The 26,984-nt window shown below is 35.8% G+C and overlaps 1 protein-coding gene across 1 annotated transcript; it reads right to left on the reverse strand.

Moving 5' to 3' along the window:
• Window positions 1-10,598: 10,598 nt before the first annotated feature.
• LOC125680863 (uncharacterized) lies at window positions 10,599-14,547 on the reverse strand. Its single transcript, XM_048920661.2, has 3 exons — window positions 14,411-14,547; window positions 13,532-13,972; window positions 10,599-10,790 (listed from the first exon to the last, which is right to left on the reverse strand). The coding sequence occupies exons 1-2, from the start codon at window positions 14,451-14,453 to the stop codon at window positions 13,533-13,535; spliced, it is 483 nt and encodes a 160-aa protein (XP_048776618.1). The 5' UTR covers window positions 14,454-14,547; the 3' UTR covers window positions 10,599-10,790; window position 13,532.
• Between the last annotated feature and the right edge of the window lie 12,437 nt (window positions 14,548-26,984).

Here is a 26,984-nt window from a genome sequence, read left to right on the forward strand (position 1 = left end):
TTCGGATAGGGCCATTTGCAAAAGCGTGACTGCGCGTTAGTCACAACACGCCGTCAAGCGATATGTATGAAATTGTACTTATGATATAAATGAAAACAAATTTTTATCTGAAGTAAAACAAAGACTACAAGATGTGTTTATACAAGAAATTTATAGTGTTTTTAAGACGTCACCAAAATGTAACTTATATAAATATATCAATAAAGGTTTTAAATTACAATTGTATCTTACAAAATCTGTTCCAAGTATGTATGTTCAAAATACTAGTGAATACCGATTATCCTCAAATAGATTAGAAATTGGACAAGGTAGATTTTAGCAATATTCCAAGAAACGAAAGAAAATGTAAATTATGTTCAGATAGTATTGAAGATGAATATCATTTTATATTAGTATGTCCTTTTTATAATGATTGTAGAAAACAGTATTTAAAGAAATATTATTATAAACACCCCTCCACTTTCAAGCTTATCCAACTATTATCAACTGGAAATACATGTATTACCGAATAATGTAAACTTGGTAAATACCTATATAAATGTTCATCTATTAGATCTCAGTTATTATAAGATTATCCTCACTATCTATCCTGTCCATGTCCATCTGTATGATATAGTATGTTTTGTTACTATTTCATTATATAAGTTGTTGTATATACTTTATACCTATGAACTGTATGGTTCTTGGTCAATAAACAATACCATACAATACGCCAACAAGCAACGCGCCTTCGCGCAGACAAGCAACGCGCCATCGCACCGTCACACCAACAAGCAACACGGCGCAAAGGCGTATTGCTTATTGGCGTGACGGTGCGAAGGTGCGTTACTTGTTGGCGTGAGAGCGCGAGGGCGCGTTGCTTGTCTGCGCGAAGGTGCGTTGCTTGTTGGCTTGAGAGCGCGAAGGTGTGTTGCTTGTTGGCGTGATGGCGTGTTGTGACTAACGCGCAGTCACGCTTTTGCAAATGGCCCTACCCGGACACCATATGAAAACAATCAATGGGTCTTCGCCTTTCACTATATTTTCGAAGTAAATGCGTTTGGTTTACACATTTCTGATCAAAGGCAGGTCAAGATTGATTCATTGTACATGTATGTTGTTAAACGTCCCACTCGAGAATTTTATTACTCATATGAAGAAATCACCATTGCCGGTGATGGGCTGCAACATTTAGGCGTAAGCTCGGGGCGTATGGCCTTTAAGTAGGGAGGGATCTTTATCATGCCACACCTGCTGCGACACGGGGCCTCGGGTTTTGCCGTCTCATCCGAAGGACCACCCCATTAAGTCGCCTCTTACGACAAGCAAGGGGGTACTTGAGAACCTATTCTAATCCGGATCCCCACGGGAGACAGGTCAAGAGGGATCATATACTGTATCCATGTTACTTTAACAGCTATATTCGCAGACACCATGTCTTTCCACCATCTATCCAGCTGAGCAATTGTTGTCCGGCTAAGTAGATGACTAAATATGTGACAAGATAACCTTAATTTGGTTTCTATGATGGATCCTCCAACTTCATTTCCTGTGGGGACCCAGATTAGAATAGGTCCTTAGTGCCCTTTGCTTGTCGTAAGAGGTGACTAAATGGGGCGGTCCTTCGGATGAGACCAAAAAACCGAGGCCCCGTGTCACAGCAAGTGTGACACGATAAAGTTCCCTCCCTGCACAAAGGCCGTAAGTGCCGAGCATCACAGGGGCTCGGTTGTCAGATATTGAAGTTTTGTATTATTTGTTCCCGAATAATAAATTGAAGTTTTGCATGATTTGTGTCCGAATAATAGATTATATAAATAAAATCCACCACCAAAATCCGTTTTTTTGTTGTTGTTTTTTTGAGGTTTTAAAAAAGGTGTATCATGTGTACATTTTTAATGTACACATGATACACCTTTTTTAAAACCTCAAAAAAAAGTGTGCTATATAAGTCACGGAACCATGCTTCCTTAGAGAAACTGGAAACTCGTCGAATTCAATCTGACTCCGACACAAATTCATTCTTTGACGACCTCGTCCAAATTCTCCTAAACAATGCAGCATGTAGTATACCTCAGTCTAATTTTAATCCACACACACGCCCCGGGTGGACAAAAGAGATCAAATACCTCCATGCAAACGAAAGGAGACTACGTCGCATCTGGATATCAGAGGGAAGACCAAGAGGAATGACTCACGAGTCATACCGGCAATATAAACGCGCCAAAATACAATTTCGAATTGCATTAGATACGGAGTACGAGCACCATATGAAAGAGGTCTATCGTGAACTGGACTCTGCAGCTGAATGCGATATTCGTTTATTTTGGAAGCTTGTAAAACAACGAAAGAAGAGAATCACACGAACCTATCCAGAAATCCATGATGATAACGGAAATGTGTACAACGACCCCAAAAGCATTGCAGAGGCCTTTGCCAAACATTATGAACACATATACACTCCATCTGAAAATGATATATTTGATAAACAATTTCATCAGGACATCGAAGATACATATAAACAAATAGAATCACGTTGCTCCAAAACATCAGGTGGCATTCCCGGTGGTCCAATTGTTTTTGATGACATTTTCCCGATTATCAACAAACTAAAAAGAAGGAAAGCCCCAGGCCCAGATCAAATTACATATAAACATATAATATTTGGAGGAAATCGATTAACATCATGCATTATCAAACTATTTAATTCGATTATATCTCAGGGCAAGATACCATCGGCTTGGAAGCAAGGACTCATTGTTCCCTTGTATAAAGGAGGAGACAAACCTAAAACATCCCCAAATAGCTACAGACCGGTTACTCTATTGCCATGCTTCCTTAAAAGTTTCGAAAGTGTCTTGAATGACCGAATCTCAAAGTTTATTCTTCACAATCATTCCTTTCCTAATAAACAGCAACAGGGATTCCAAGAGAAACTAGGTTGCCTAACTGCGTCTTTCAATTTAAAAGAGACAATCAATTACAACTTAGAACAAGGTAGCCATGTCTATGTAGGTTTTTTAGATAGCTCCAAAGCATTTGACACTGTCTGGCGACATGGTCTACTCTACAAACTGCACAAGTTAGGTGTAAATGGCAAATGCTGGTCGATTATTAATGATTGTCATATAAATACATCCAGCTCCGTTGTTGTAAATCAAACACAATCAAGATGGTTCAATGTGCTACAAGGTGTACGTCAAGGTGGTGTGTTGTCCTCATTCTTATATTTGGAATTCATTGATGAATTAATTGATACCTTAGAACATTGCTCTACTTGTACACAGCTATTAAATGTGGCAAATAACTGTCCCACATTGGCAGATGATATTTCTTTGATAGGCCTAACACCAATCTCTTTGCAAAGTATGTTAAACATAGCAAACGAATATTTAAAAAAATGGCAATTCAAATTCAACGCTGACAAATCCTGTATACTGCAGTTCCGTTCCAAAAGCAGACATGCTAACCAGGATTTCTTATGGACTCTAGGGGAAAAAACTATATCCTGTGTGGACTCGCATACTCATTTGGGTATAATTGTGAATAATAAAGGATCTTTATCAGACCATATCAAGAATGCCTGTAGGAAAGGGAAAAATTCATTCTACCCCTTAACAGATATCGGCTCTCCATATCTCAACCCTTTATCACTGTCAAAACTGTACAAATCCGTTGTGTTACCTTCTGTTCTGTACGGTTCTGAACTTTGGAACAACATGTCAACAGCAGATTCTCAACGTCTCAAAGTGTTTCAACATTCTATTTGTAAATCGGCGCAGAATCTCCCGCGCCAAACACGATCTGACATGTGCGAAAGTCTTTTCAACGTTATTCCAATCTCAGTGGAAATAGACACACGGAAACTTTTGTTCTTTGGTCGTTTATGTCGGATGTCCAGTCAAGCTCTCCCGAAACAAACTTTTCTAATTAGACTTTTTTCATACTTAGTGAGATTAACAAATAACCAAGTAGGATTTATACCTGACGTCGTCCAACTCCTGACCATAAATAACCTCATTGACTACTTACATCAGTGGATAGAGAACGGTTCCTTTCCTTCCAAACAATCCTGGAAAACTTTTGTACGCTCTGCTACCACTAGCTGCAATAATGTAGCCCTCTCTTTTTTTTTTTTTTTTTTTTTTTTTTTTTTTTTTTTTAGGGAGAGGGCTACAACTCCTTAGGATCTCCGTAATGGTGCAAATGCGGGAGTGATTCACTCCCGCAACATTTGCGCTCATTCTAAACATTTCCTGACTTTCTTTACGTAAATAAAATGATATTCTATGTTTCTTAGTCAATATATAAATTTACAACCTGCAACTTTAGATTTGTGAGGCTCTATTCTACCGTTTTCAACAATTTCGATAAATTCCAATTTCTCGATTCATATTTGTGCGCCATGTTTGATGTACTGAAGTTTCAACTTCCGGTTGTCAAGTCATTTGCATATGCCATATAAGGTAGTATTTACATCAATTGACAAGTATGGAGGCGAAAGCTATTTCGTCGGTATTGAAAAGGTTTGAATTTAATATCAAGTTAAAAACCGAACAGCAGAGTGTAAATTCTTTCTGCAACAATATGATTTTCCTTTCTTTGTCGAAGTGGCTCGAGTAACTACATTTTCGCGCTGATTGTCAATGTTTAGGCTTTTCATTAGATCCACCTACGAGATCTCGCGATAACAAGCATGGCGGAGCAGACGAAGAATTTTGCATGCTGTACATTATATTTAATGAAAAACACCTTTATTAGACATGCCCGAGCACAAAGTTAGTACTCCTTTTGGTGTAAACAACATTTGGGACTAATACACAGAGTTTATTATCGGTTATTCATAAAATTATTTTGCACCATTACAGAGATCCTATGGAATTGTAGCCCTATCCCGAAAACGTCAGAATAAAGAAAAATTGGATAGGGCTACATTATTGCAGCTATGCTACCACCAGAACTCACAGAGATATGCGATACCTGAGAATGTCTTCTGACCCTGACTTCTCACGATTTCTTACAATTTTTAACGGTCGTCAACCCTCATTATTTTGGTACATACCTAATAATTGTTTCGAAATTCGATTGTGCAAATTCATTTGCAAACTGATTACTGATCAACGTCGAGATTCCCCGGATTATTGTCAGCTGTGTGGTGTGTGTTTCCTAAATCTATTTACACATATTGTTTTTTCGTGCTCAATAACTGCCGACATTCGAGGTAATTGGTGGAATGACATCACAAACAACCATCGCATTGATCTCTCTGCAGAACTGTGTGGCCTTACAGACAAAGGTCTATACTGTATTCTCCTGGGTCGTATACCAAATACTAATTTAGATCCTTGTGAACTTGAGGTTTTTCAAATTAAAAACTTCAAATTTTTAAGCAACGCTACAGCAACATATCAGCGTTACATACGTCATCTGCCAGTGATGGCTAACTAATCACTCAACCGATCTTGTCAGTCTGTATGAATTTTTTCTTCTTTCTTCTGTATCTGTTCATTGTATATATCATCATCATCATCACTCTGCTTATTATCATTTTGTTTTTCTCTATATTTTGTCATATATATGTGATTGCATGTAATTAATATATCTACATTCAATCCCATAATGGGGAAATAAAGAATGAATGAATGAATGACAACCGAGCCCCTGTGCCGAGCATAGGTCTAAATTTTGCAGCCCTTCACCGGCAATGGTGACGTCTCCAAATGAGTGAAAGATTCTCGAGAGGGATGTTAAACAATATACAACCAATCAAGCAATCAAACTTCATAAACATGCTGTTGTTCATAACTAATGGTTTTTCACAGGCTGTAGCGGGATTCAAGCGTGTATGTGTTGTTTTGTGTCTCATCCTAGTATTTGGCAATTATATTGAAAACCCAACGGCTTTAGATGAAATAGAACAACGTTTGAACTGAACATGGTGTCCCAAACCTGTGATAAGTGAGGAGGAATCTTTGTCGTGCTAAAACGTAAAAGTATTGCGATACGGGACCTCCGCTTTTAGGTTTTAAGGTCACCTGAGTAAACTTGGGTGACCTATTGCAATTGGTTGTCGTTCGTCGGTTGTCGTCCATCGTGCGTTAACAATTGAACTTTTTTTTTAACTTCTTGATAACTACCATTCCAATCCTTTTTAAATTTGGTATGAAGGATCTTTGGGACAAGAGGGACATAAATTGTAAATTTCAGGACTCTTGCACCCATGTTGCCTTAGGGACGGGGCAAAAACTGACCAAATTTCAAACTTCTTCTCTACAACCGCACATGTGATAGAAAAACTAAATACAGTGTACATAGTAATGTAGAGCAGGACAGCCCCTACCAAAATTATAAATTTCATGATCCCCGGGGTAGGGGTTCTGACCCTAAGGTGGGGGTCAAACTTGGAATGTAGTGTTTATGTGTAAAATACTTCATTCAACATCTTCTTTAGTGCTATTGAAACTAAATGCATCTTTAGAAAGAGCAGGTAGTCCTTCACCAACGTTGTAAATTTGATTATCCTAGGGGTATGGGTTTTGGTATCAGGATGGGGTCAGAATGGTCAGTTATCAATATGTGAACAATGGACATTTTCTTCTTCTTGATAATGAAAGAAAGCAGATATGAGCAACCTCACCTACCCCACACTCCAATATTGCTTGACAATGCCTCACATAATGAATCTTAATGCTATGCATTACTGAGAGAACAGGACAGACGGGCTCGAAATTCTAAGTTCAATAGGGGCATAACTCCCAGAAAAATGACTGAATCAGAATTTCCTGGGAATATGCACATCTACACAGTGTGTCCTTATTAACTACAAAGTTTCATGAAATTCTGGTGAGTGGTCTCGGAGTAGTTGTGCTGACAAGAACAGGACAGACGGGTTCGAAGTTTCAAGTTAAAAAGGGACATAACTACCACATTTCTATTTTCTAGTCCTGTGCACATCTACACAGTATGTCCTCATTAACTACAAAGTTTCACGAAATTCTGTGAACGGTCTCAGAAGAGTTGCGCTGACAAGAAAGGGACTGAAGGACGGATCAAAAACAGTATAACTCCGCAACTTCGTTGCGAGAGTATAAGTACCATTCCGATTCTTTTAAAATTTGGTATGAAGATTCTTTGGGACAAAAGGGGGGAGGGCATAAATTGTAAATTGCAGGACCCCCGGGACTTTCGAGATGGACAAAACTGTCTAAAATTAACCAATATTCAAAAATCTTCCCTACACATGCAGATCTTTAAGAAAACTAAATGCATAGTGATATAGGACAGGAAGACCTCTACCAAAATTGTAAATTTCATGATCCCCTGGGTTGAGGTTCTGACTCCAAGGTGGGACCAAACTTGGTATATATAGTGTATACATGTTTGTGTAAAACATAACTTATATTGGCTTTTATTAAAATAATGCTATTGATACTAAATTGATATTTAGGAGTAGATATTCTTTCACCAAAATTGTAAATTTCATGATCCAAGGGGGAAAGGGTTTGGTTTCAGGGAGGTGGCTAAATTATTACACAAATCTCAACTGATTCGATACGCAAGAATTTGTTCTGTGTATGATCAGATTTTAAATCGAAGCAGGCTACTGACCAACAAATTGATAGTGTAGAGCTTTCAACGGTCTCGTTTAAAATCAACATTTCGCAAATTCCATGGACGTTATATAACGATCTAATTTGCCAATACAACCTGTCGTTGGGTCAAATGCTGTCTAACGTGTTTCATACCGATTGTTAGGCTGTTCTTGGCAAACTGATTTTGATTACGGATAACTCCGATCACCTGATCAAGGTATGGAGCTCACGGCGGGTGTGACCAGTTGACCGGGGATGCTTACTCTTCGTAGGATCCTATTTCTGGTATATCCAGGGGTCCGTGTTTGCCCAACTCTCTATTTTGTATTGCTTATAGGAGTTACGAGATTGATTATTGTACGTGATCTTCGTCTTTCATGCTTGAAAACATTTGCATGTAAAAGAAAACGGAGGAAATATTTAAAAAGTAAATATAGTGGGAATTTTGCCACTCATGATGGGAACTTCTGCGCCTGCATATCATATTCGATTCAAATAGTGAAGCAGAAAGTCCGGGACATGTATGTAGATGGATCATAACAGTTAATTCTACCCAACCTTCACTTTTTTCTTCCACCCCTGTTCAACCTATTTTAGGACTGGTGCTATTTCCCGCCGATTTGAAGACAGTCTGCAATGCGTCTATAAATAATCCCATACGCAGGAAAGGAATTCTTATGACGTAAACGCAACTGTCTAAATTTAGGTTTGAAACAGCGTAAAACAACTTTAGGAATTACTACCGGTAAGCGGTAGTTGACATTTTAAAAAACCAGTCGTGAGACATTTATGGTACGGTATGTACAAAACAAAATAATTTGTTGTCAAGAATATAATGAATTTATAATTATTATTTAAAAGTAAATATTTTCTATTCTTATAATGTTTTCTATTCTTAAACCAAATAACGGTAACAGTAAACATTACAAAAACATCACACACATAACGTAACGTTACATAAACGTTATGCAATTTTCAGGAGAAAGATGTCAACTAAAAAAATATAAGGAGTTTCACTGAAATATTCTCATATTTTTATTTATTGATATAAAACCTATCAAAAAAGTTAATATCTCATTTTGTTGAAAAAAAAACTCAATAAGCCTGGTTTTCCGGTGGCTCATCACATACACAGCTTTAGAAAGATCAATCTCGGCAGAGATTCGGCTCAGCTGGATATTTGGACTGACGCCTTCATCAAATCTCGGAACAGTAATTCATGTCTGGAAATTTACATTCAGCTTCGGCCGGTTCTAGCAATTAATGTGCACTTAGGTGACACTATCGGTCACTTCAGAAATGATTTGACTGTTAAACCAACTCTCTATCACTATTACTACTGCATTGCTTATCGTCTAGGCATAAAAAAAACTTCCGTTCGAATGAGGACTCCCATTAAGGAATCGTTTATCTCCTGATATTGAAGAGTTCCTATAGTCTGTTTTTCTTTATTTGCGATTTGTAGTAACTGCCTATACCTACTTAACCTCGGCGAGATTCGGCTCGGCTGAATATTTGGACTGACGCTTTCGCCGAATCTCGGAGCAGTCCTTCATAATCCATGTCCTTATTTGATACATATGTTGCAAGTATACATAAATACAGTTGTGAAGTTTGGGGTAGCCATAGTGCAAAAGATGTTGAAAAAGTGCACTTGGAATATTTGAAGTCTGTACTGGGTGTCAGGAAAAATACAAATAATGCTATGGTGTATGTAGAAACAGGCAGACTGTCCATGAACATTGTTCGTTGGTTTAGAATTTTTAAATTTTGGTTTAAATTTTTACAAAGTGAAAATTGTATTTTGAAAACATGTTCCAAAAGTTTATGTGAAGAAGCTGACAAGGATGGAAATCATGTGATTAATTGGGTCATCCATATAAAAAAAACACAACTATTTGATATAGATTTGGGTCATATTTGGTGTAATCAAGAATATAATGGTGTATATTGCAATACTTATTTCTCAATAATTAAGCAAATAATTTCTGATATTTTTGTGCAGAGTATCGTTGAACAAATCAACTCCTCACCAAGATTTAAAATTCATATGTACATTGATGACTATTTTTCATTGCAATTTTATTTGATGCCATACAATACAATTGTCAATTTTTAACTTGTTTATTATTTTTGTAAACATGTATACCATAAGACGTATGTCTTCAGCAATAAAGAATAATAATAATAATGTCTGGGAATTTACTTTCAGCTTCGGTCGGTTCTAGTCATTGTTGTGCACTAAGGTGACACTGCTATTCGCTTCAGATAAGTTACTTGACTATTAAACCAAATCTGCATCACTATTAATGTTGCATTACTTACCGTCTACGTATGTAAATTCCATAAGATAAACTATTACTAAATTTCCCGTTCAAATGAAATTACTTCGATGGCTCAATATTTTATCTCCCGAAATTGGGACTCAATATGTCATATCTGTATTAAAATGGTTACACAGTCTGACCCCCTAGAGCCACATCAGGGGCTCACATTTTTACATGGAATTACATGTATATACATGGGACAATTTTTCGAAATCTTCCCAAAAACCACAATTATATGGCAGTAATGCATCAGATGAACGCACAATACAACTGTACACATGTAGCGTAGATTTAAAGTTTGTTCACGTCATGTTTTGTGTTGCAAGGATGGTGTCATAATTGGAATTTCATATTATATACACCTGGAAAAAGCACATGAGAAAACCATGTGGTTCAGTGGGGTCTATTGTTTTATGTGGTTTGTTACTTACGATTTACTACATGCTTCATAGTAATTCAGGCAATTTGACATTCATCAAAATTGTGCAAGAAATCAGTCAAGTGAATGCCCACCTTAAAAACTTCAGATGTCCGATTATATTTCATCTTAATTAAAATGGAAAGTCATGAAATAATAAGTTGAGACCGTGTTCATTTGAAATCAAGGCGACCCCCTAACCTTTCATTAAAAAGTACATCTACATTGCATAATTATGCTGTTTGGTGAGGCAAATTGGAATGACAAAACTAAAAACAAAAATATTCCTGTATTTCTTATTAACAACAAACACACGTCTAATGAAGACAAAACAATAAAATATCAAACAACATCGGAAGAAAGGACACCCAATGCACTCGTCGCTTTTGTTGACACGACATTGATGACCAGAAAAAAATGGCAACACCGGGAGATGAATAAATGACGATGATTCTCTTCTACGGTCCTTGTTACCTGAGAAAAAGAAAAAACATTAAGAATCTTTTTTCTTTTTGTTGCAAGAATTGCATAAATGTTGTCATTAGTCACGATGTGTATTGCATGTATGCATGGCGACAAATACAGCGGCCATTGTCACACGGACTGTTTAATCGGTTAAGTTCCAGCGGACATTCTGCGGACAGCAAAGTCGTAAAACATGACGAAGGTGACACATGGAGTGCTATAGCAGCGGAGTCCGATCCCGAGATTTATTACTGTTAGACAAAATCGTGTACGGTCAGCAATGATTGATGTGGTAGTCGATTTGGTGTGTTCCATCATATTCAACATTCATAGCCTTTTGATTTTAGACTTTCATACAATTTTACGATGTTACCTGTGACGTAATATTGTTATATTTCAACTTCCCATATTTATGTAGCAATATTCCATTATCCCCCACCCATTATGTTTCTTCCTCCCAACTGATTCGATTAGAATAGTTCCTCAGTACCCCCTTGCTTGTCGTAAGAGGCGACTAAATGGGGCGGTCCTTCGGATGAAACCAAAAAAACCGAGGTCCCGTGTCACAGCAGGTGTGGCACGATAAAGATCCCTCCCTGCTCAAAGGGCATAAGCGCTGGTCATAGGCCTAAATTTTGCAGCCCTTCACCGGCAATGGTGACGTCTCCATGTGGGTGAAATATTCTCGAGAGGGATGTTAAACAAGACACAATCAATCAACTGATTCGATACGCAAAAACTTATTCTGCGTATGATAGGTTTGTAAATCGAGGCAGGCTAATGACAACCCCTCAATGTTAGAGGTTTCAGCGGTATCGTTTAAAAGTCAGCATTTCGCAAATTCTATGGTCGTTATAACGGTATAGTTTGCCAATACAACCTGTCATTGGGCTAAATGCTATATCGCGTGTTTTATACCAATTGTTAGGCCGTTCATTACACACTGATTTTGACTGCGGATTACTCCGTTTACCTGATCCAGATACAGGGCACACGGCGGGTGTGATCCATCGATTGGGAGATACTTACTCCTCCTAGGCACCTGATCCCACCTCTGGTGTGTCCGGGGGTCTATGTTTGCCCAACTCTCAATTTTGTGTTCTTTGTAAGAGTTACGAGATTGACCACTGTTCGTTATTTTCACCTTTCCATTAATCGGTTGGTATGTGAAATTGCTATTTTGTGTTTACTAAAGAGGACGTACTCAGCCTCCCTTGAATTTGATTAGTGTATTTACTTATTATTATGCACTTCCAGGTGTAAAATACTAGATTGGATCCCTTCAAGATTTAAATTGAATAGAACCCACTTCCCTGGGGAAAATTCTTAATCTTTGCATACATATGTAGTTATGTGTGTACGCAAACGATAGCATTGTCAGCACAATCTTTCGGTGAACCAGATGTATTTCTTGTTTTGCTTGTAACACAAAAACATCCAACCATTAGAACTCTTCAATATGCAGCGATTTTAAGTTTCGTAAGTTACCGCACTTTTACAGATTTCTCACAGAAACAGACTGAATTCGGTTTTAGTATATATGTATATATATATATATATATATATATAAAGCAATAAATAATCACAACTAGGTACTGACAATTTTCGCCCCCGCCCGGGGTCGAACCAGCGACCTGCGGCACCCACCGCCTAGCAAGACTGTCAAACCACTGCGTAAGTCCACTCGGCCACAACCACTTCCCTAAAAAGGAAGTTTTGTTATGCTCCTAACGCGCTACTTATACACATTGATGCAATCTCACACAGTCGCTGTGTCATTCAGTGTTTAAGATATTTTATAAGGAGAGTGGATCTCTCGATGCAATTGTATAGAATATTTAATATAAAGCATATATATATATATATATATATATATATATATATATATATATATATACACTCTGTTTTGGAAGTAAAATACAGAAGAAAAAAACACTAAACACTTTGTGTTTGTGTTTAGAGTTTAATATATATATATATATATATATATATATATATATATATATATGGATCTGATAGATGTTTACTAGTATTTTGTAATAGAAGAAATATTACCCCCTAGAATAAAACTATTAATTCTTTTTATACATACTACTATCAAGGAAAAATGTTTTTTATGAACGTCTGCCACCCACCATCATTAAAGATTAAACTCCTTTATAAAGATAAAATTATTGATTGATTGATTAATTGATAGTTTTTATGTCCGTTGGAAATTTTTCACTCGTATCGCGACGTCACCAGCTGTAGGTAAAATACCACAAATTTAGACCTATGCTTAGTGTCGTAGCAGTGAGAGTTCTTTATCGTGCCAACGCCTACCGCGACACGGGACCTAAGTTTTTAAGGTCAAATTCGAAAGACCTGTACTCCTAAATGCCGAGCGTTTGGCGAAGGAGCAATCGCTACCTATTTTAACGTCTGAGGTTTGACATGGCCATGGCACGAGCGGGGCTCTAAAGATAAAATAAGTCATTTATCAGGTATAAATGACAACAAATAAACATGACTGAAAAATAACTGACTGGTATATGCAAATTACACAATATGCAGCGAATAAAAGTACCCAACCAGGCAAACACTCCAAGTAATAAAGGTTTGACTAACGGACTAGTACATAAGACTTAGAAAATTAAGATCATTAAGAAACTAGCAATTCTTTTCACACATACTACTGTCAAGAAAAACCGATTTTTAATAAGTGTAAATGGTACATTTACATTTTAAAACATACATTGGCGGAAACTTACCTTACAACCCTTTCATCGTGTTGGCGAAATACATCGATCTCACGTCCTTGAAGCAACATCCCATCATCTGCTGGCACTGCAGAAGATTTGGGCTGGTGTAGCGACGGATTGACTCCAACTTACAGGTGAAGGGGGTACAGAACCTCTGGTCGCCGACAGTCTCACGACACAGACTAAGAGTCATCAGGGTGTCCATCATAGGATTGACCATGGTAGTCTCTCTGGTAGCCTTAGGCTGGGCGATGGCGTTGGCCGAGGCATCGGTGGGAGTGGGTTCTTTGTTCATCATGTTCATAAGGGTCATCATTTGCAACATTTTGCTATTTCCGCTTCCTCCTAACACGGCGAGACCAAGTGGGTTCACACTGCCTGTGGTACTGGCACCGCCCCGCATACCACGACTGAGCATAGCCAAAGTTAAAGGGGAATCTAACTGGGCATCTGCCATTTTTAAAAAAAAATCGACAAGTCACAAAAAGTCATGAATGAATCTAATTGTTCTATGACCATGGTCACTTCCCTCGAAATTGTTTAATCTGCCCTGCTATAAAATTTTTATTGTATTGGATTTAAGAAGTATTCCATTTTAAATACAAAAACCTGTACTTTTTGTATTTAGATGTACCTACTACACGCCAAAAAATTAGAATCTAAGTTATTATGTTGCACATTTCTCTTATTTAACCCCACCCAAGTAAATTTACAATATGAAAACCCTCCTTACAGGAAAGGTTTCCTTATACAGTAACGATCGAAACTGGAAATTATTTTTCATATTCAAGTAAAATCTCTTTCAATTCATAGATTAATATTGGTATTTACGATGGAAATTCTGCACAATAAAAAAAAACCCAACAACAACAAACCGCAGATACTCACGTGTATAGCCTATTAAGACAACAAGAACGATAACTGCATTCATGTTTAAAATCTGCACAGCTTACTTTGCAATCTTTATGTTCAAAATGCCGTAATATGTCGCCAAGGATAGTTTTTATACCACGGGTGTCAGCCAAATGGCATGCGCGACATGTTAAACACGTGTTGTGTAACAATTAGGGGATTGAGATGTCTGTTTTATCATCATCACTTGTCATTAGAGTTAACGACAGAGCATAGTTCAAACTACCCTTCAAGGGACACCACACATCACATTTGGTCGTAAATATAATAACTGGAATACCACAACCCACGAGGGTTGAGGTACTGGTAGATTCTCAATGAGAGTATTGTTTTCTCTAAAAATACAAAACAAAACACATGGAAAAATGTACATAAACCTTATTTTATGTGTCTGACGTCCCAGGTTCATCAACGTAGTCAGAGAAACTTGTTAGAGCAACAGAGCATAAGCTTAGAAGACAAATTACACAGACGGAAAAAGTAATGGTATTCATTATGAAAGATACACGCTAGGTTAATTTAAGTGAACCCTCTTTTAGGAAAATCGTGATAGAGATTCGGAAATGGCCATGCGCAATTCTCTCACATCATCTCTTTAAGGAGGAAGCGCGTGCCTTGATCTGACGAGAAAACCGGACAATGAAAAATTACCTTACCATAAATAACAACATCATTTAACGGTAAACCTCAACATGGTTGTTAAAAATATCTTGAAAAAGAACCGATGCGAGGGAAATACATACATGTATACATAAATTAGATAGAGTCATTTAAATATATAGCAATATCAATAGTTTGGAAATGCAGATACATGTACGATCAAGAAAATTGAAACAACCAATTAAAATGCATACTAGTACGTTTTCACATAGTCCTTCAAGTTATATAATCTTGTGGTTCAAATCAGTTAGGTCAGTAGAATTTCCTATGCTTTTTAAAACATATTTCATTGAATAAATTAAAAGGAATGGGGACAATTTCTAACAACTTACTAATCCCTCCTTTAATGATATTCAAAGTGTTATATGCAAATTGATCATATAAATTTTGATTTAACAAATAGTACAATTAGAAAAAGTAGATAAGACATACAATGATCTTAGTCTCTCCTATAAATGCAACCGCAAAAATACTTTTTATTATGCATGTATTTTCTACTCAAATAACATTATTTTTATGAATCAAATATTAAATCATCTTATGTACATGTATGGTGATGGGTTTTTTTTTAATTTATGAAAATTGTCATATTTGATACACATGATAAAGTATTTATATTCATTATATTTCACAAGACACAGATAAATAAACTTGTACATTATTAATACTTGTAAATAAACAAATTTTGCCAATAAACTCCGAAGCGCTTGCTCCAGAATTACTGCTCGTACCTTTAATATTGTTCCATATGTCTCCGTAAGCTATATTAGAATCTTACTTGATTTGTAAATATTGTAAAATTAATCAAAAACGCAAAAATGAGAGTTCAGTAGCGGACACGATTGGGCGGATCTAAGCCATTTTTTTTAATGACAATTTAAGATAATACAATATCAAGTAAATCCTTTGCTCATCGATGCTTGAGTTTGATCTTACAGAAAAAAATAGTTTTGAGAATTTTTGAATAAATAAAATATGCCTGTTCGTTTCTTCTATCCGTGCCTTTAGTCTTGAATCAGCCGTATGGAAATTTCCAGAACGAAGCGACACGAACGAGGGATTATGTACATCGCACATTCTCGGGCCTTTCCGGCGAGCCGAGAAGTTGTGATTGGTTTACAATATGATCAGCATGTTCTTGAAGTGTTAGTTAAACTCATAATGGTTTTGACTAGGCTCATATTTATCATTTTATGAAGATTTACGATTATACTACTTCAACGAAGGACACCCCCTCCCCTTCCTGAGACCAACGATATGACATATCGATAAATTTTTAATTACGATATTCACGAATATTTTTGATGTTCTTAATTGTTTCCGTGATTATAGAAATCACTGTTACGAATTTTTGCAATAATCTATAAACAGTTTTCTGATATGCACAAACACATTGATAAACACTTAAAAAAATTATTTTGGTTGAACCTGTTTAATGATGACACAGTTCTTGAGAAATCATTTATGTTGCATAAGGAACATTTGATATCGAGCTCCAAGTGATGTCCTAATAATCAAGTTTTATTTACTGAATATGATATCAATAAATATGACATAACTTGAATTAAAGATATCGTTCATTCAATTCATGTGCGCAACAATTCAAACATGCATTAAAAGTCCTTCCTCTGTGAAATATTATTTAATTGTGATTTCCCGCGTCTATCCACTTGTCCATCTGTCTGTGGATGGTTTTGTTAATAAAAGATGTGTTGTTTTCTGCCTCATGTATGCTGAATAGTAGCTAACCATGTTATATTATTCAGAAATTATATTCAATATGTATTCAATATTCTGAGTAACACACTACTGCAGAATATATAGTCTTGCATTTGCATTAATTGCTCTCAACAATCTTTATGTCAAAAGGATGTGTTTATTCTTCAATGAGCACAAATTCCGCATTTCCCACCATCCAATGTGCCCTGTGGGGGTAATAGTCCCGCTAGGACGGTTTTAGTTTCTTTTATTGTTGAACATTTTTTTGTTTTCTAAAATTGTGACGTCACCAACACCAACACCCCCAACACATACACTTTGAGAAACAATGCTTTAGTCTAGTCAATGTATTAGATGACCTACAACTAATTTCTACAAAAGTTTTATTGCTTTAAGTTATACTATAATATAGTCTTAACAACATATAAAAAAATATAATTTGCAGAAGATCTTGAAAATAGTCAAAAACGTACTTTATTAATGATACGGTTTGTCCTAAATATACCCTGTATCGATGACATCATAAAGGCAAATGAACGTTATCAATTTACGAAACAACAGTTAACAAATCAGAGAAATATTGTAAGTTTAAACGAACTGATTCATGATTTCCCCCAAAATTTTGTTTTTCACGTTTAATGACCAAAATCTATTGTTTATTGTGTTTAAACGATTTCGCATGAAAATTAAGGTAATGTATCATCACAGAAGCTCATTTTAGGGAGTTTATTATTTGTTTTGTAAACAAAGATTGTGGTATGTTATTGTTTACGAAATTTTCAACAGAAATGGATATCGATCTAACTTTATTGAATCTTTCACATTTCAAGCATTCTTTGGGTAAAATGTGTCATCTAAAAGTTAAAATTTGTGAGTATGCAAAATTAAGATGCTTTATAATACAAAATTAACATTTAACTGGTTTGTTTGCATACATGAAAAGACTCGAGTCTTTGTTTACATAACACAGATTTAAGGCTAAAAATATTGCTTTTATTCTTGTGTTCAGAAGGTCAACATTTTGGCTGTCAACATTAAACCAGTTATATTTTTAATGTTTAACATAAAAAATGAAACTTTTTTAAAGAGAAAAAAAATCGTGAATCAGTCCCTAATCCAGAAACTATATGAATCTATTTTCAGAGATAGCAGATAGGCTAGGGCCAGTGTCCAAGATTTCTTGGTATTCGTTGTTTGTTAATTGTCTATCTTTTCAACATTCATATACATAATGTATAGAATAAAAAAAAAATCACATTACCTGATTATCAACAGAAACACAGGATGTTTAATTAGCTCAATAAACCTAAAGAGAAAAGTAAATATAACCCGTCTGTGTCATTGCCGCGTCAAACCTAAAACGTTAAAATATGTAGTGATTGCTCCGTCGCCAAACGCTCGACATTAATAAGTGAGAATCACGGGTCTTTCGGATATGACCTTCAAAAAGGGAGGTCCTGTGTCGCAACAGGCGTTGGCGATAAAGAATCATCACTGCTACGGCCCTAAGGGCTAAGCATAGGTATGAATGTGTAGTAATAATAAATAATAAATTCTTTTATTTAATAATAAATTCTTTTATTTAGACAGGATAGCACAATTAGTACAAATGACTAGTTTACATTGTGGTCCTGTATAAAACATATTCACAGACAGATAAATGAGAGAATAGAAAAATAGATAACATAATATAAAATATATACATAAAATACACACACGATATCACTGGGGGGAAATAAACATATACATATATATATCTATATATCACTTATTTGAGAAATAATGCTGCAAATATGCTGATTTAAAAGATGTAATAGAACCACAGCTTCTGACAGACTTGGGCAACTGATTCCATAAAATTGTGGAGGATACCTTAAAAGACCGTTTATAATATTCAGTTCGAACTTTTTGTAAATATAAAATGCCACTATCGCTACTTCTTGTTGTTCTGGAACTAACTTGGCTGACAAAATTAAAAACGTTCATATATTCTGGTGTCATGTTATTAAGAACCTTAAAAGCAAGCACTAGTTTTCTATATACAAAATAATCATGAACAGGCATCCATTTAAGAACACTAAAAATATCAGCTGTAGAAGTCTGAGTTACTTTCATCTTCAATATAATTCTGGCTGCCCTTTTCTGTAACTTAAAAAGTCTGTCAATAAAAACCCTGTTTTTGGCTGAGCACCAAACTGTGCAACAATAGTTAAAATGAGGAAATATAACAGAGTGATAAATTTTCAATAATGCTGCATTTGACATAAAAGTTTGCAGACGACGTAAAATGCCTATTTTCTGTGAAAGTTTCTTGCATAAAGAATCAATGTGTACAGACCAGGTTAGACATTCATCTATTTGTACACCAAGAAGTTTGGCCGTTTTAACAGTATCTAAAACAATTTCTCCTACTTTGATACACATTTTTCTACAATTTGAGAGTTTTTGTGCAGTGCCAATAAACATACATTGTGTTTTCGCTAAATTCATCGTAAGTTTATTACTTTCCATCCATTTCATAGAGTTTAAAAGATCATCATGTAACCTTTGCTCAATAACATCAATAGATTGATGTGAAACATCCTGAGATGTATCATCTGCATATATAGAGACATTTGAGTGCTTTAGGCATTTAGGATAATCGTTAACAAATAAAATGAAGAACAATGGACCCCTGAGGCACTCCTATTGTAACATCATTTTCATCTGACAAAACACCTTTCCATCTAACACATTGTGATCTTCCGCTAAGATAAGACTGAAACCATTTAAAAGAATTTTGACAAATACCAAATGATGAAAGCTTGTGTAACAATACCTGGTGGTTTACAGTGTCAAAGGCTTTACTAAGATCAATAAAAAGAACACCTGTTAATTTGCCACTATCTATATTACTTAACCATTTATCAATAATGTTATGAAGTGCTGTTTCGCAAGAATGCTTTGGTCTAAAACCGGATTGATGTTCCGTTAAAAGATTGTTTTTATCCAAATACTCGTAAAATGAGTTAAAAACATGCCTTTCTATAATTTTGCTCACGATTGCTAAAACTGACACGGGTCGATAATTGTTCACCATAAAATTGTCACCAGATTTAAAAAGAGGGGTAACTCTAGCTTTTTTCCTTTACCTACAGTTGGTGACGTCTCAATATGATTGAAAAATTCTCGACGGGACGTAAAACAAACAATCAAACGAAAAACTGAAAAATAAAAAAAAACGAAATGTTTTTCATTCAGAAAGAATGGCTCCCATCAGTCACGTGCCGTAAATTGCTTGACTCGTCACTAATTTAGTGTTTTGGCATGGTTACATCGGCTGTCAGTGGTTCATCTCAACGAGTTCCTCGACAACGGTCGCAACATTCATTCGATCTTACGAAAGAGAGAGAAAAAAGGAAGAGGAGAAAGAATTTTTTTTACAATATAATGAAATTAACATTTTAATCCTATTCATAACAACTATCAAAAACGTCCCTATAATTCAACAAATAACAGAAATGGTCTTTTTTGCACGCAGACCTTAAAATTCTTCTTGATAAAATTTGGGCAAATTTCAACAATTTACGAGTTTTTGTTTCTTGCTGTGTGAAAAATTAAACTAACTGAACATCTGCTTTTCACTAATTTTTTTTTTTTTTTTTTTTTGAGGTTCAGAAAAAAAATGCTTTGTATTTTTAGTACAAATATCATGTCTACTTCAAGGTCATAATAGAAAAATTATTGTACTGTAGTTTCTAGTAGGTGTTTTTTAAAACTTGATTTTATATAAGATTTACCGTTTTAGAAAAGTTTGATTATGTGGAATACTGAAAGCATATCATACTTTTATTTATATTAGTTTACTGACATATAAGGTCGTTCCTAAAGACGGCAAGCTTTGTTAAAAAAGCTATACTTGTATGACATTCATTTCAAAATTAAGGATTATCTCCCTCATGCATAGCTCTTATCCTTGGACGAATTTGGCTCCACTTGTTTGGCACGCTGTTTTTGGCTATATTTAGCTCTAAAACTTCATAGTTATTTCGGATTTCAAACATTTCGGTTGAGCATCACTGAAGAGACATTATTTGTCGAAATGCGCATCTGGTGCATCAAAATTGGTACCGTATAAGTTTTACATTATGACCCCTGGGTCGAGGCCTCTGCTGGTGGACTGTTAGTCCCCGAGGGTCTCTACAGCCCAGTAGCTAAGTACTTCGTTACTAGCTTGAAAATACGGATGTATATTTAATTGCTGTTATAAAATTTAGAAATTCATTTCAAAATTAAGGATTATCTCCCTCATGCATAGCTCTTATCCTTGGACGAATTTGGCTCCACTTTTTTGGCACGCTGTTTTTGGCTTTATTAAGCTCTAAAACTTCATAGTTATTTCGGATTTCAAACATTTCGGTTGAGCATCACTGAAGAGACATTATTTGTCGAAATGCGCATCTGGTGCATTAAAATTGGTACCGTATAAGTTTTATATATATATATATATATATATATATATATATATATATGTGGGGGGGGGGGGGGGGGGGGGTCGGGACACCGCATGGTTGATATCGTGTTTTCGATATAGATTATTTAAAAGCTTATTCCTTTAAATTAGACCTATACTCGGCCTACGTCACAATCAAATGTAAATGCCTACGTCACAATCAAATGTAAATGCCCATGTCACAATCAAATGTAAATGCCTACGTCACAATCAAATGTAAATGCCTACGTCACAATCAAATGTAAATGCGGAACCACGCGTCCGTTTTACGAAATGTGGTATTTCAAAGATATTAATTCCTTCCAAGGCGTTCTTATCAGCTGCGGTCAAATTTTGTATTAAAGGGGGCGGGGGGGGGGGGGGGGGGGGGCTAAAGATAATTCAAGCTTTAGAAAAAAAAATCGGTTGGAGAACAGACAACATGTTGGCGGATGAGGGCGTCCATGAGGTACATTGACTATTCATGTATGTAAAAGTTTTACAATGATCCATGTTCAAAATATGGAATTACGCGGGCATCAGAAAGTTGGAGAGACGGATGGGAAAGGAGACCAATTCATATTTCCACCAGCATCATGATAATATTATTTCTTTTGTGAGGATCCGGGTTAAAATAGGTCCTCAGTACCCCGTGCTTGTCGCAAGAGGCGACTAAATGGGACGGTCCTTCGGAAGAGACCGCAAAATCCGAGACCACGTGTCACAGCAGGTGTGACACGCTAAAAAGCCGTACTCAAAGGCCGTCGGCGTCGAGCATAGGCCTAAGTTTTGCAGCCTTTCACCGGTAATGGTGACGTTCTCCATATGAGTAAAAAATTCTCGAGCTTAATAATTGCTAATTCAAAAGTACGCAGCTGTTGAATCCAAATTATCATGAACAAATACATGGTAAGCTTGTGTAAAAATAAAAGTTCATGCACACTTCGCTGCTCCAGTGACCACATATATCGTAGTTGTGTTCGCTGCTCCAATGTTGCAGATATTGACGCAAGCTTCAAACAACGGCTGCAAATAATTTGTTTTATTTCACCGACCGTCATCAATTTGTCATTTTTTCCTCTTTCCCTCTCCTTTTTTTCAAAATTATTGGGGCGGCATCTGTATAACGCGATTATTTCCTTATTGAGATTGCATCTACATAGATCGGCGTAAGTGGTGTACATATACGTATATCCAATTTATGTACATGCAAATGATTTCATGATAAAAGATATAACACACATTACACGCATGCATTAATCATAATAAGCAAAACTATCAAAAATCAGTTTGTTACTTTCGTTTTACATTCACATTGTGAATACCCTCTTCTAGAATTTGTATTCAGATCAAATGTAAAATCTAATTGCAAACCACATGTATCTTATAATACCTATAGTTTAACATAGTTCAAATTATTATCCAAGGTTGTAAATATACTCAAATTTCACATGTCGTATGAAAATATGATAATGTATAATTCAAGATTTGGGGGGGATGTACTTGTATAGCTTTTAAAATGATACGTCAACATATGATTTTCTTACGCAAATCCCTTTTCTGAGATAATAATCTGTAAATTAGAAACAATTTATTCAAGGTTTAGTCCATGAAAATTGGGGGGAAAGACTAATATTGACATCAAATGGCATTTTCAACAGTATTTGTTTTAACATGTTTGGGCTCACAAAGTGTACATTATGAAAATAGTTATTCAAATTTATTAAAATAAATGGTTACATATCATTAAATAATGGGTATATAGTTTATGTTGCTTATTACAGCCCATTTGTTTGGAAAAATAATTATAAAGTAAAATAAGAAGATGGAATACATTTTCATTAATGCTGATTATATATGGATGGGATACTTACTTTTGAGAAGCAATAACAATAAAAATAGCATGTTAACATATATATTTTTCAACGTTAATCTATTACTGGAATATATATCTATCTTATAAACGCAATTTTTTATGATTGAGTCCATTTAAGGCCGAGTATAGGTCTACCTTAATATTATGTTTTACGGAATCAAAGGTCTGTAGATGCCAGAATAAATCAATCGCTATCTTCAAAACTTGTTATTCACCACTACCCCGTTGCATTTCTATGACACAATAGGTACTTCAGGGAGAATTACATAGTAGTCCTTATCCTTTGTAAGGATGTGCCAGTATTTTAATGATTTCCGTTTTATTTTGTGGAGCCCAGGGTTGAAAATGATTACAAAAACAGTGGGCTATTTCTTGTTTTTAGCATCATTTTTATCGTAAGAGCTGTGCTCCTGTTGGGGCATTCTGTACATTTTGATTTTTTTAAGGAATGAATTTATTGTTTTTTCGTTGGATGGAGGTATTCCACGAAAAAAAAAAAGACGGGGAAACTGCATCATTGCTTATAGCGCATGATGCAAAAGTTTTCTGTCTTTTCTTCGTGGAATACCTTCATCCAACGAAAAAATTAATAAATTCATTCCTTATCATTTAATATTTTAAAACATTGAGTTTATATGATAAAACATTATTTGATTTGAGTTGAATCAACGAGTTATTCTTGAACTGGAATTAAGTGCGAAGTTAGACATGAGGTAGGGTTCTCTTTAGGGTTGTCACGGCTTTCAGGTGGACAAGTGAGTGTTATAGAGGGTTTTTCGAGTTTTATCAGTGAATTTCTAAGGCGTCACAGCTGTTGTAACGTCGTACAGAAGCCTCGTTTCGGTGTCCACTCAAAAACATATTATACCGGAGTTCGAAACCATAGTCGTTAAGGGCTACGATATTGCAGTATCTCTGAGGCAGTGTGCGGTGTATCTGGTATTTGGGTTCGTAACATGAAGGAAGTTGTCGCAAGGTGCAAACTGGACTATTGTCATCTCCGGTTGAATACATTAAATCTCAGTCCGGAATTACAGAAGTGGACGTGTGTTGTTATATGGGGGGGGGGGGGGGGGGGGGTCCCTCAAATAGCCATGTTTATTTCATTGTGCATAATTAATCATTATTTATATTTGATATTTATTCGTTTTCATTTAATAAATCTATATAGCTTTTCTTTTCAGGATTCCCTAATCTATATATAAATACGAAGCATCCAGAAGAATTCCCAACATTCCAATAGAAAGTAGTTCCGGTGTAGAGGCAAATTTATTTATTTTTCGTTGAATACGATATTCCTATAATTTTTCAACCAATGATAAAGCGTGTAACTTGTAAAATTAAATGATTCAGTTATACAGCACCTTAACTCTAACAGGAAGCAGTGTATGCTAGGACTAAAATAATTATAGCTTCTCCCAAAGTAGAACTTCTATTGTGCTTATCAAAAACAATCGTTTGGGATCAGCTGGACTTGTTACACTACTGAAATCATGGAACACACTGTTTCCATGTTGTACCTGTTTGGTTGTGAATCCCAGATGATGTTCAACAACTTGTTCAACACCTTGTTTGAAATGAAAAGACTTGTAAAGTTTACAAATTTATTATAGCACAAGTCAATATTGTTTTAGAGTAGCTGATAACAAGTAATAAGTTTTCCAATAAAAATAAATGAGTACAAGCAGAAAAGGTTACATAGGGTGTTTTTCTGATGCCATTTCTAGAATAAAGTGCACCGCCACGGCACATGATACGCCCGTCACATATTGTTAACAGTATAGATTGTACCCATTAAAACATTTTTATTTATATCACCTTATTTAAATGTCACAGTGACCTTAAAGTAGGATGCGACACACCTTCTACCTAAGATGCATTAGTTGACCAATTTTGGTGATTCTAGGTCTAATAGTTTTCAAGTTATGAGCCCGACAAGTTTTTGCCATATATGGCCATATCTTCTTAATGAAAAGTCACAGTGACCTGGTTTTAATGTGCGACACACCTTCTACCCAAGATGTATCTACAGACAAAGTTTGATGATTCTAGGCCTTGTAGTATTTAAGTTACGGGTCGGACACGAAAAAGCTAACAGACGGACGGACAGACGGACGGACATGAACGCCATACCATAATACGTCCCGTCTTAAGACCGGCATATAAAAAGGCTTTAAATAGTATCAGCCATCATCAGGCTGTCACATACTTTCTTTCCATGAATAAAAGCTCCTAAACTTAAAAGTGACAGGAGGCCGGTAGATAGACAACTAGAGCTCTGCGGAAAATATTTCCCCAAAATTGACCATGATCAACAATCTGTAAATATTCTAAAACACCAAAGAAGTTATTTACAAAGACCCTAGCTTCAAAACTGTGAGAGGAGTTAAAAGGTCAAACCGTCATTTATTTAATACATGTATATTTCCTCAAAAACTAACTCGGTTAAACCTGTAATTTTCAAAAAAAAAAAAATTAAACAAAATTCAAAATCATAGCCACATACACATTTTCCATACCCATACAAATACTCTGCAGAATAAGGTTCTCAGTTGAATATTGGGAGAAATTTGACAAATCATGTACTTTCTATGTAATGTTTCCTCAAAATACTCAGTTCAAGAATCTGTAATTTTCTCAAACAAGGTTTTCCTATTAAGTGAACCTACAACCTTGACCTTAAAAAACAATAAGCATCTTCCTTTTATGGTGATCAAATGTACCAAGTTGTAAGATTCTGGAGCTTACGGTTCAGTCTGTATCCCATCTTACAAGGTCCGGACAGACAACACCATACCATAATATGTCCAGTCTCTGACGGGCAAGTACCATAATAAGAAAATCTAAAGTTATGACCCTAACAAGCTTTCACAAACTATAAAACATGAGGTGTTTGTAAAACATATAAGCCCCCATGGTGCAAAATTGAAAAGGGTTATACACATGCATAATTTGATTGATAGTAGTATCATCAATTCGAAATACTGAGCAAACAATATCTTCCTATGTCAGGAGTGGATTGACCAAGTGACCTAAAAATCAATAGGGGTCATCTACTCCTTATGCTGTACCAGGTTTGGTGTCAATCAAGCAAATAATTCTTAAAACATAAGAGACAACTTATATTACTATGTCCAGTTTACCCCTTGACTTTTGACCATATGACCTCAAATCTACTCCTTGAGATGTACCAGTGTACCAAGTTTGATGTCTGTCAAGCAAAGGGTTCTCAAGATATTGAGCAGGCAGTGTCTTCCTATGTCCAGAGTAGATTGACCCTTGACATTTCGACCTGAAAAACAATTGGGGTCCTCTTCTTTTCATAACCAACCCACATATGAAATATATTACGATCAAGTGAATGGTTCTTAAGATATTAAGCGGACAACATGTGGTCTACCGACCGACCAACAGGTGCAAACCAATATGTCCCTCTTCTTTGAATGGGGGCATAAATATAGTGTTATAACACTAAAAGGCTTCTATACATCTAAAAGTAACATAGGACAAGGCTAACTATAGAAACATTGAGATAGTCTAAACACTTAAACTCTGAAAAAGTAATATCTGATACTACCCTGAACCAAGTAATTGACTCTGCTAAGGTATTTACATATTATAATGTAAAATCTAAATAGTTCCCGAACTCAATGTTTTGTTCATTTCCTACTCTATGTAAAAGATAAGAGGCGAACACGAAATTCATGTGAAAAGTACAAACCTTAGAGTTCTTTAACCTAGCAGAGTGAGTAAATCTGAGTCACCTCCTTATATAGGGCTGACAAAATCAATGGGATACTAAATATAAATGCTCAATCTGATAA

This window comes from Ostrea edulis, chromosome 2 (genome assembly GCF_947568905.1).
Source record: "Ostrea edulis chromosome 2, xbOstEdul1.1, whole genome shotgun sequence".
NCBI classification, from domain to species: Eukaryota; Metazoa; Mollusca; class Bivalvia; order Ostreida; family Ostreidae; genus Ostrea; species Ostrea edulis.

Bases quoted from the DNA above. Each gene is read 5' to 3' on its own strand.
- LOC125680863 (XM_048920661.2), bottom strand. From the start codon at position 14,453: ATGAATGCAGTTATCGTTCTTGTTGTCTTAATAGGCTATACAC. The intron at 13,973-14,410 runs GTGAGTATCTGC...TAAAAATGGCAG, and splicing joins TGTCTTAATAGGCTATACAC to ATGCCCAGTTAGATTCCCCT.